The following is a 13,056-nucleotide window of genomic DNA, read 5'->3' on the forward strand; positions in this document are numbered from 1 at the left end:
ATATATATATATATATATATATATATATATATATAGCTCATATACTACAATTATAAATAAATATGTAATACAACACAATAACTTATAAAACAATTAAGTTCTTACAAAATAATAAATCAAAATGAATATAATAAAATACATGAATAAATGAAGTTGAGTCACCATATTAATATAAAATAATAGAATTACCGTAAAAAATGGAGAAATTCTAATAAGACGATAAAAATTAACGTATAATATATATTAAAAACAATTCAAGATTTTAATTAAAAAGTAAGGGTAATTTTGTCAATATAGTAAAAATAGATTTTATCATAACTCCTCTCCCTCCCCTCCAAATCCCTCTGATTTGGGGGAACGAAAAGTTTCTTCAGGAGGGAATCTGATTACCTTCCATCCCCTCCCCTCCCCTCATTAAAAAATTGAACCAAACATACTTAACTTAAAATATTCTCTCTCCTCCCTCCGAAACCCCCCAACCAAACAGACCCTTAGATTGTCATGATGAATACCCCAACCAAAAGAATAATATATAATATTTTTTAAATACACAACTCAACTAAAAAACCTGAATTATATAATATATCTCCGAAATTGATATTATTTGAAGTTACAGTTTTTAATTTTTATCTTTAAAATTAATTCTGCGTGATTTTTAGACTAAAATTTATTGTTCAACTTATTTGTACATAAATATATTCAAACATAAATTAATTTTAAACTCGCCAAATTTAATTTAACTAGAATTAATTCTGTTCACCACAAATTCAAATATAATATAAGTTGAGTGCAACATCTGGTACCATCAAGTCAACTTAAAATTCAAAGGAAATTGAGATGAGAATTACAAAACTACTAAGACCATGTGCAATGGTGTGTTTAATTGAACTCAACATGGCAAAATCATGTGCAATGGTGTGTTTAGAGTAGTGTTGAGTGTGTGTTGGAGGAGAGAGATGTTGAGAAAACTCAACACCATGTACACTGACGCAGGGGCTGACGTGGCTGGTCTTGATTGGCTGGCCAGATTTTTATCCATTTAATACTTTGAACTCAATTATTTCATTGCAAATTCTTCAGGAGTTCCAATAATATGTATGTCATTCACATAGATAACTAGTATTGCAAATGCTTTTCCACATCATTTTATGAAAATACAAGTACAAATTGAATTATTTGTATATTCATCATTTATTAAATATTCTCTGAGGCGATTATACCACATGCATCCAGATTCTTTCAGCTCATACAGAGACTTGTTCAATTTGATGTAGTAGTTTTCTCGAGATCCATAATTACGTGCCTCTGGTATATTGAACCCTTCAGGGAGTTTCATGTAAATGTCACTATTAAGTGAACCATATAAATAAGATGTCATTACATCCATCATGTTTAAATTAAGCCCTTCATGTGTTACAAGGCTAATTAATTATCAAAAATCAATTGAATCCACTACAGGTGAATATGTTTTATCAAAATCAATCTTAGGTCTTTGTGAAAATCATTGAGCAATAAATCAAACTTTATATCATTCTTATTTTTCTTTTTCACAAAAACTCATTTATATCCATTTAGTTTCACCCCATGAGGTGTTCGGACTACAGGTCCAAAAGTGAGTCACTTGTAAAGTGAGTTTATTTCTTATTCAATTGAATATATTTATTTTGGCCAATTCTCACTTAGTATCTAATCTTTAATAGACTTTGACTCATGATCCTCGTTATCATTGATCACTTTTAGCGCTATATTGTATACAAAGACATTGTCAATATTGACTTTATTTGGTTATCTCAAATCCGGTTCCATTCCATTTCATCCATGACATAATTTATCGAGATCTCTTTATTTCATATTTCAAGTACTTGATTTGTTCTTCTGGAACTGAAAATTAAATTAGATCAAAGTGCTCTTAGCATTTTCATATCCTCACTTGGGTCATCTTTAGTTTCTTTTCTTAGTAGAAGACTTTTAACATTGGAACCGACTTTTATACCACGCTTCAGGCGCAGCTACAACTCATTTGCAATATTATATTATCCAATAGGAGAATCCACTTTGAGTGGAGTATTACCAGCTAATAATTTATTTCATAAACTTTGCAAATGAGTAATATTTTGAACTTTTGGTTCATATTGATTTGTACGAGGATCAAGACAACAATTTATTTTAACTTGTTCATTTGAACTTCTTGTTCATGATTTCAGCTGTTCATTTCCCTCCCCCTAATATTGGGAAAATTAATTTATCAAGTGATAATCAGCCTACTGGGCTGCAATCAAGTATTTGATTATTATCTCAAATTATATCCTCAAAATTGAGAGTCATATTAATTATATTTTTCCAATATTCTATCATGACTCATCTTAATGTATTATATTGGAGCAATTGGAATTTACACAACACATCCAAATGTTCACTAAGATTAGAAGTATTAGAATAAATTAGGGAGGACTAAGATATAGTATCTTGTTGGCTTAATGCGAATAAATATATTAATATCATACTTAGGGTGTTTCAAATATATAATTTAGAATTGATGATCTCATAAGGATCAACCATATAATTAACTTTAGAGTCTAAAGAATGGATCTTCGGGTCCATTTTCTTTTTATGAATATATATGATATTCAATATCAATTTTAATAATATATGTGATACTTATACATGAATTTCTATAAAAAAAATCCATAAAACAAGATCTTAGTCTAATTAGTTGAGAAAATAATTTCACAAACTTCTGGTTGTGAGTAGAGACATATGCATGATATTTTAGTCGATGCAACAATTAATGTCATCAAAATGTAATTTCTCACATTTTTATTTTCCTTTACAAACACACAAAAATTGACTGGATTGAAGAAACTTCTGGTTCTTCAATACAAATTATTCGCATCATATTATATCCGAGATGACCCAACCGGTTTTACCAACGACACATTTAAGTGTAATTTATAAACTACTGGTTTACAATGACATGTGCTTCAATTGTACTAATATAAGTGTAGTATAAGCCTGAGGAAAAAGAAGGTAGCTTTTCTATTACACATTTTCTGTCCAAATTGTGTTGTGTAATACAAAGATATTCGATACCTCCAATATAAATCAAAACCAATATAATAGTATTTCATTATTAAACACTTTAATCAAATACATTCATATGAACATATGATCATATAATTATCAAACAATTACCCCTTATAAAATTAGACATATTTAATCATACAATATTATATCACTAAAATTATATCGTCATATAATTAATTTGATTTACTATCCTTCAGGGATGGATAAGTTCTTCAGGAACTATAAAAATAATTTATTTTTCTATCCTTCAGGGATGCTTGATAAATTCTTCAGGAACTATATAAATAATTTGTTATAAACAATAATCTAAAAAATATATATATAACCATCCTTCTGGGATGCGTTAAAATCATTTGTGTCATTTTTCAGGAATGACAATCTTTTAATGAACATATTACAAATTATGAACTTTTAGATCGATACAACAACAAAAATTTATGAAATCCTTCAGGAATATTTTAATATTACTCTTGAAATATTTTTGGGATGCATGAAGATCACAATTGATATTATCCTGAGAGCTTCGTTTTACTTAGAAAATTACAATATTTGCAATCCTTCATAGATGTATACCATTAAATTATGAAAGAAAATTGGATCATTTTTATGAAATTTTATTTCTCAAAAAATGTAGGTTACAAATCTTTACAATCATCAATAAAAGAAAAATAAAATTTCTTTGTGAAATCCTTCTGGGATACTTCACTATTATTGATTCAATCATCTAGAATTCGATAATATAGGTGATGCAATCATTTTTCAAATTTTTAACATAACTGATGCAATCCTTCTAGGATATGTTACTAGTATAGATGCAATCCTTATAAGATTCATTAATATCATGATGAAATCACAAATTTTATTTTATAGTTCTTCAGGAACTCAATCACATTTTGTAGTTCTTTAGGAACTCAATCACAAATCTTTTACTAATAAAAATAATAATATTTATAATCCTTCTAGGATTCAATAATATTATAGAAGCGACCTTTTAAAGGTGATTGAATGTTGAATTCTTCTGGAATTCATCAATTATCACAATAATCGATTAAACTCAATCTTTGAACAATAATTTGGAGATAGTTTAATATTAATCTTTAGTTCTACAAATATCACATCACAAACTATTTCCATAAACAACGGTCGAGAAAAATTATTCTTTGTGCAATCCTTCAGGGATGCTTGAATATTAAATTAACACTTTTATGTGTTAAAATTCAATTCCGGGCAAACATATAGAAATGCCTTAATGTTAAATTCTTCTGAAATTTAACAAGAATGATCAAAGAAATCTAATATTATTGTCCAAGGTAAATCAATTTCTCTACAAAATATATAAAAAATAAACATATTTATATGAAGGAAAAAAATAGTAACAAAAACATGAATTATATTATATTGGTTCAAATATATTAAGATTAGAAAAATAACAAAGAACCTGATTATATCATCACTCGCGTTGTAGAGTATCGTGCTGATAACGTGTTATGAAATTAACCAAAACAATATAGAGATGAAGAAGAGATGAATGGGAGAAAAAGTAATATTGTATTTTCATCTTCTTTCAAGTTACCTTAACATTGCAACATGATCCATATTTATAGTACATGACCAATAACAACCATTAACTCAAGGAATACACAAAGGTTAGAAACTTAATTTATAGGAGTTAAGGAATTTAGAAAGATTGGGGAAAATGAACATCCACATCTATTTACTATTATTCATAACATGAATAATTATATTTAAAATTAAAAGAGTAATTTGTGTTTAGAATGGAGGTACCATATTCCACTTGAAAGAATAGTAGTATAAAACAGAAATCATAAGTAAAGATAGTGATGCCTTTTGTGTTGAGATAAGGGGCGGCATAAACATGTGGTAATGCGCGTTTAGATCTCATCTAGTATCATACTCCAGTAGTACATATTATAATAATTGATTATGTCCATTTTTAGAATAGAAAAAACATGGGAGCAAATCTCAACTCCAAACACGGTCTTAGCAAGCACCGACGAGTAAAAAGTACTCTTTTAATTGCCCCCGTCACTTTTCATATTTCACTTTAGACTGCTCCATTGCCGCCATAACTTGGGTACTTCTTCTTTTAAGAAAAAAATATAAACATAACTAGGCTATTTTGTGTTAAGATATATTCTTAATTTCATATAGCAAACTTGTCCAAGATGTATTTATTTTCATAAATTAAAAATCTTTCTATGGCCTTTTTTTAGGAGTTCTAACACTTTTTAAATAGGTAAAAATTTTAGTGTTGCTATTGGAAGCTACAAATATGACAAGTGTTATGCGTCACAATATCCATGAAGATCCAATAACAAATATTTAATGAGAAGGCACATAAAATCTTTGTCGAGGACACACGGTTACATTCTCTATCACATCTTACCATTGATATTGATTCAAACGGCTATTCGCACAAGATGTCGAGTCATGCGCGAGCGATTTTAACCGCTCATATTATATAAAGATCAGATAGTGTCATTTCAAGTGTTCAGTTCATTTTCACTTTCATATTACATTTTACTATAAAAAAATGATTTATGCGTTGAAATGTTAATATTGTAGCTCCATCTCTTCCCTATTGTACCTAAAGCTAGCTCCATCGTAGCAAAATCTCATTTCGCCGCTTCACTACACATTTGATTCCTAAACGGAACGGTGGCAATGTCTATGAGAATCGACTATTGATTGTCATCATTTTTTCACAAAACAATGTCTTTCCAATGAAGATTTACTAGTGATTCTATAGTGGTCAAAAAATACAGGTGTGCATGTTACCCCTGCAAAGACAGGGATACTCAGAGGTCTTAATATGTTTATTACAATTTGTGGTGTTTAGAAATTACCCACGACGCCAAGAATCTTTGTATGATGGTTTTAGAAGACACGTTCACATGAGGTGAAAGACTTTATGTACAAGCGCGCTATAACAAACATGTTTTCTTTTAATTTTATTCTTCAAAATTATTTTTTAAAATTGATTTACAAAATGGTTTTTAAAAATAAAAAAAAAAAGAAAGAAAAGTAAAACTCCTTCAAAAAGCCATAAATTGAGTGTTAAGAACTGAATTATCTGCAAGAAAAGTTAAGGGCCAGTTTGTTTCAGCTTTAAAAAAATGGATTTTTTCTTTGTATTTTTGAAAATAGATTTTTTAAAACGGTTTTTCAAAATATTACAAATTTTTGTATATTCGTTTTTTCTAAAATGAAACACTTAATTTGACATCCTATAACATAAACGTACATAATTGAAGACCAAAATTTAGTCAAAATCATAATTTTTTCAAAAAGTTGTATTTCAAAAATGATTTTTATGAAAATCTATTTGAAATAGCTTCAAAATTAAGTGATTTTTTGAAATTTTGATATCTAAATTTTTTTTCCATAAATAGATGAAATACCTAAAATCACATTTTAAGAATAACTATTCAAACAAAATTTTTATTTGAAGCTTTTATAAAAAGTTTCTTTGTAAAATTTTTTTCACAAAATTTGGTAACACTATAAAAATCATTTTTAAAAAAAGCCAAAACAAACGGGCCCTAAATAACCAAATTATTATCAAATCTCTTATTTTATAGTATGCTCTTATAATCTTATTCTACCATGACCAACACATTCTGTCAAAAGAAACAAAATCACAAAGGAATTTAGACACGTTTGGGTGGAAAGAAACAATGGAATAACACATTGGTATAAACAATTTGAAGACCTTACAATCACAAATTTTGGAATGGTAAAGTGCAATCGTATAGTATAATGAAACAGTGTAAGATCCCCAATAATTTATCTTTCTAGATGCACAAGCCAAATGCTTCTCCCATTTCTTGAACTTTTCCCAGCTCCATTACCCATGTTAACCTTTTCCTTATGCAGACCCAAAGTAATCAACTTGATTTGCTATTTGAATACAAAATAGAATTAAAATTCGAGAAATAGATGTTATTCACAGTAGATGGTTTAAACTCCATAGGATTGTTCCACTGCTCAAGTTCATTATTTTCCCATCTCATTTCAACATTTCTAACCTCAAGACCTTCAATGTGTTCCATCATAATCCCAGCAGTCTTATGTTTAACCAATTCTTGGCATCCTGGTCTATAGTCCAACAACCCACCAGAATAACCGGTGAGCCTTCTGTAAGTGATGTTCATGTTGATGAAGCTTAAGTTTCTTAACAATCCTCTCTTTGAACCTGCGAGGAAGATTCCGTTTTCAGAATTAGCTGTGATGTTGATGAAACGGACATTTGAGATTGAAGCCTCTTTTGAGGTTGAGTCTCTTGGGCAAGTTGTGACATAGATAGGCTCAGCTCTACCCCACCATAATGGATCATAGTATCTTGTGCTTATATTTATGTTTGAGAAGACAATGTCATCGACATTTCCTGTTCAAGAAAGCTTAATTCATTTACAGAACTAAGCAATAATTTTGATGTAAAGAGATTTATGAGAAAGTTACCTCCATCGCGGATCTGGAACGCAAGCCCTCTATGAGAATCAACAATAGTGATATTGTCAAAAACAAAATGCTTGAATTCAAACCAACTAGCACTGCCTAATTTGATTGCAGAAGATTTGGATCGAATCCAAGAATTAGTGACAGTTAAATTGTAAACAGGGCCAGTGGATGACTTTGGACAGATTGCATCATCCCCTGTGTCAATGTGGCATCGAGTGATTGCCGTGTTGTTTGAGTCCTCAATATCAATTCCATCGTTGTTTGGTATATTCAAGTCTCCATAAATTGCAATATCACGAATGGATATGTTTTCACTCCGCACCAAATGTAAGCTGCAAGTAAGTATAATGTATATTTGTTAGAGTGCTTAATGTTTACCTAGTAAAATGTCACACAGAAACTTTACTGTGAATTTTTTTTGAAGTGAAGGGAATTCCACAACTTGTAAGTAGATGATGTATAATTTTATTATAAACCATTGTTTATGATCGATGATGATGCAGCTCTTAAACAAATAAATCATTGGCGAGTATAGTCTTATTTTTTTCTGTTACAAGAATAGCAGTATTTGTCATGGAATGACCTTTGAATAGATCGACCGATATCTGTGGAAGAATTTTGAAAGTTTCGATAGTTCAATTGTGCCAAAGGAAATACTGAATCAGTCTCATATGAATGGTTTCTTTCTACCTCCTTGATATCTTCATTCAAAAAATTTAACTCTTGGGACCCTGTCCTTTGTTTATGTTTATCCTAAACTGATGATGTTGCCTTTGCATGCAGATAAACCCCAAATTTCCTAACAACAATTGAAATCACAATAATAATATACACAGAAAAAGTCTCTCATGCACAATTTTTTCCTCTTCATTCCCATCCTAATCCAATCACATTCATACACAAAGCTAAAATCAAATTCTTATATTGCCCTATCCATTTAATTTTCTATACCTCTTCACCCTCCAATTTTTTGAGAAAGGATCCTAATAATTCAGACTTCACTTGGAGGTAAGTGTACCCATTGAGAGAAAAATAGCTTATATAAAATATAGTATTAAAAGTGTTTTTAATCCTTATAATTATCTAGAATTTTATTTTTAATTCATATATCAACATTTTAATTTCTACAAATTACAAAAATTGCATTCTAGGGACTAAAAACATGTAATGTAATTTTGTAAGTACTAGGCTGATAGCAACGTCTTTGACAGAAATAGCGGATAACCGATAAACTAACCTACGATAGACGAATTTATAGTTGACGACTTACAAGCTAGATGGTATTTGATAAGATTAACAGTTGAACTAGTTCAAAAATATGAATACATTTAATTAATATTTAGTTTTTTAATTAAGACTTCGAGGATAAAATTGAAAGAAAAATGATAAACTATAAATTACTTGAATTAACTAATCAAAATAAGCTACGAGCCCGTGAGAAAATGACAATTACCAAACATATATTTTTTTAAACATATGAGGGAGTTGTTTAAACAGATGACAGTAAACATAAAATTTTGTTGAATCTCTATGACATATATCAACTACGAGAAATGATTAACAATTTGAATAGAAGCATAGTTTTAGATAGAACATTATGGTGCAAGTTGATCCATGTAGCCGTGATCCATGTAGCCGATACAGTTAGTAGGAAAAAAATCAATTATAATTTACCATTTTGAGAAACATAGAAATGAAAAACATACCACCAATAAGCAGGTTGATTGAGAGTAATGTTGAAGATTCTAACATTCTTACATCCAAGAAATCCAACAAGTCTAGGTCTGCATTCATCACCCAAACAAGCTCCAGTTTGATTCCAGCTCACCATCACATTCTTCCTCTGATTATACCTCACTACAAATTTCTCCGCCTGTCCATCCACCACGCCGCCGCCTTCGATCGCAACATCCGTCGCGTTCTCCGCCAACACCACGTACCACCTCGACGACTCCTTCGGATAATCTTCCAGTTTCGTGCCGCCGAGGATGGTGGCGCCTGTCTCCACGTTCAGGATCACGCCGGATCTTAGGAATATGGTGGCTGTTAGGTACTTCCCCGGTGCTGGGAAGGTGACGCGGCAGGGGAGGCCGGACGGACATGAGTCGATGGTGGATTGGATTGATGAGGTGTCGTAGTGGACGCCGTCTCCGGTTGCTCCGAATTCGGTGACGGAGAAGGTAACGGGAGTGGGGTTTGGAGAGTGTGATGTGGCAAGAAGTGATTGGGTGAGAAGGAATAAGATGATTTGGAAGATCAATAGTGGTGAAGGCTTTTCCATTTCTGGATTTTGACTAGCTTTGTTGATTACACTTTCCAATTTTTTGCATACAGTAGGAGTATTTTTTATGTAAGGTTTTTTAATTATTATTTTTTAATATTTTGTTATTGACTATTTCCTCTCTCAAAATAAGTGTCATTCATAATTTTACACCAATTAAATTTTTTGATAAATATATAAAAATTATAAAATTATTTATATTTAAATATATTGGAATCAAATGCAATGTGAAATAATAATAAATTGATAGAATTGGAAGATAATTAAAACTAATAATTATTTTAAGACAAATAATTTTATTAAATATAAAACTGATTTTAAAACGGAGGGAATACGTTTTTTTTACTAACTAGATACTACGGATATTGGATTGGACTTTTATGTCTATTTAATCATTTCGCCCTTACATACTTCGTGTTTGGGGAGTGTGGGTTGTTGTATTACGACCCAAATTCATGTATTATCAATAACCTTGATCCATTCTCATACAATCATATGAAAAGCACAAAAAGGTTTAGGTAAGGTGTGAGACACATGTTAAATGTAAGGGTGAACTTGCCACGTCTTGTTACATCTTCGATAACGAGTCACCCACCACACTACCTAGTGTAGCAGGATCGTGTGAGTAGTTTCCAAGATTTTATTAACTACATCTTCGGAAACGAGATACCTTTTTTGTCGAAAATGTTCTCTCATCATACAATATAATCGTCGGCCGTCCTATGGAACAATGTTTTACAGATTAAGTAATCAAGGAAGCTCTCATGTTCTTACTGATAGATAGGCTTTTGATGATGACAACTAAATGCAAGCATAATAAGCGGACAAAGATGCAAGCAGATTAAGTAGGGTTTAATGATCACTGCAAACATCCTTTGATGATGACACTCAACTGGAATGAAACTCAAGCATCATCTTCAATAAGAATTCAAGCAAGTGTCTATAAGATTGGATTACCTGACAAGTCTTAAAGCTTCAAAGTGTGAAAGAAAGAAAGTGTGAAAGCTCACTCTGTCGTGTTTGAATGAACAATATATTGTAAAAGAATAAGGGCTTTTTCGTAAATTTATACCGATAAATGATATTCACACACTAAAACGTGTTTTCAAGCTTATTTATCTTAAAGAATTATTCCTAAAATGGTTTTGAAGTCGTGTCAGTTGAAATAGGAACTGTCTGAATGATTTTGGACAAAATTTGTATTATTCAATCAATTGGTTGTGCAAAAATTATCCTTAAGCGTTTGAGATAATGTATTAATGAACGAAAACAAATTTATATCATTGCCTTCCTTTTTAAACATCCTAAACGTTTATTTTGAGGCCTTTCAAACGATTGGAGCAAGGTTCCAATCAATCGGCACATTCATTTTGGCCTAAGAAATTTTCCTTTTTTGTGTCACCCTCTAGTCTATAAATATTAAAGTCTTTCCTTTCTCATTTTCACATCCAGAATCATAAGTATTCTATCTCACATCTCACTATCTATCTCTAAAAAATATTTCAACTTTCTCTCACATATTTTTAGCCATGGTGTTTCAAAAAAGTTTGTTTGTTCGATAAGGAATTGTTTGTATTCTAGAAGGATCTTGTTGTAAATTTATTAGGAATATTTTACCTTGGTTGAATAATTTACCCATAAGGGATTGTGTATTTGGGTTAAAAGTTAAACCCGTTAAAAACTTTGGTTTTGGGATTCAGATTCTAAGTTGTCATTTTAGTTCGTAAGCTAAGTCAATTAAAAAAGCTTTCTTTGATTCTATATCAGACCGGTTTAAAATCTCAACTTGATTCTATTCTGGTAAAAACCTTGGTTCGATTTGTAAGCTCATCCGGTCAAAAGTTATCTTTGGTTCGACATAAGTCTGGTTTAAAATCTTAGTGGTTTGTGGTCATCCTGGTCAAAACCTCGATTCGGTTAATGAGTTTAGCCCGATTCAAAAGCTCTCCTTGGTTCTAGATAAGCCTATGGAAAATATCGGTTTACCTTGGGGACTAACCACTTCAAGTTGTTGTTTAGGAGGAAGACTAATTGCTTTTCTCCAGGTTCACTGTTGGTTGGAAGTTAGCCTGAAACTTCATTTTTCCTTGTATAAGGGGGATCAAGAGTTCAATCTACTAAGTTATTGACTAAGTTGTTTGACTAACTACCTGCTATGGATATTGAAATTTTCTCCTCTATACCCTCAACAATTATCCTTCCAACACTATAATTTAGTTTGACGCCAACAGAGGAGTTGAAATTGTCCATATTAACCCAGAGAAACATCAGATGACTTAGAGAGAGTCAAAATTATCACAAGAGAAAAAAGAGATAATTTGATTAATGAGGAAATGGACTTATTTTCATGGGCTCCTTCAAACATACCTGAGATCGATCCCAACGTTATTTGCCATCAATTGCCAATCAGTCCTGGGGACGAAATGTGTTACGTAGAGGAAGCTAAAGGAAGGTGAATAAAAAGGTTGGCAATCTCGGAAGAGGTAAAGAAATTACTTGATGCAAGGTTTATCCAAGATATTAAGCGTTCAACTTTCTTGGCTAACATTGTTTTGGTAAATAAGAGCTTGGGAAAATGGGATATGTGTGTAGATTTTCCAGACCTTAATAAGGCATGCCCTGAAGATCCCTATTCTATGTAGAGCATTGTCGGGCTTATAGATGAAGCATCGAGTTTTTGGTTACTGAGCTTCATGGATGCTTATTCTAGTTATAACCAGGTAAGGATGAGCCACAATGATGCCTCGAAAATTGTTTTCATGAAAAATCGTAACAGTTACCACAATGAGGCCATGCCTTTTGGTTTGAAAAATATGGGAGCCACTTATTAGAGGCTTATCAATACAGTGTTCGCTGAGCAAATATGCATGAATTCAGAAGTCTACATTGATGACATGCTGAGATGGGACATGCATAGTTGAGGGTGCAGATCTAAAACTTTGATCTTCCTTGAAAAATGAGAGCGGGACAGAGCGGCCCCGCAGTCACTGCATCTTTTAAGCTTAAACATGTAAAATAAATTATGTTAATGTCTGCGCCTACAAAAGCAAGCAAAAAAAATAGGGGCGAGACAGACACATTAGAGGGTGTGAGCCTAAAACCTTAACACATCCCGCAAAAAGTATGGATGAAACAGACATGCCCAGTGAATTGGGCATTTATGCCACCTCTATCGTCTTTATCATCTCCGTTTTCTTTGACAGAGCTCT

At 31.5% G+C, this 13,056-nt stretch overlaps 1 protein-coding gene across 1 annotated transcript; it reads right to left on the reverse strand.

Moving 5' to 3' along the window:
* Nucleotides 1-6,764: 6,764 nt before the first annotated feature.
* On the reverse strand, nt 6,765-9,910 carry LOC131610389 (uncharacterized; the record flags this gene model as incomplete). The annotated part of the gene is made up of 3 exons (XM_058882333.1): nt 6,765-7,492; nt 7,567-7,898; nt 9,273-9,910. Coding segments are annotated over 3 exons (1,470 nt in total), but the record flags the coding sequence as incomplete, so codon positions are not given.
* Between the last annotated feature and the right edge of the window lie 3,146 nt (nt 9,911-13,056).

Source organism: Vicia villosa, linkage group LG6, assembly GCF_029867415.1.
Source record: "Vicia villosa cultivar HV-30 ecotype Madison, WI linkage group LG6, Vvil1.0, whole genome shotgun sequence".
NCBI lineage: Eukaryota > Viridiplantae > Streptophyta > Magnoliopsida > Fabales > Fabaceae > Vicia > Vicia villosa.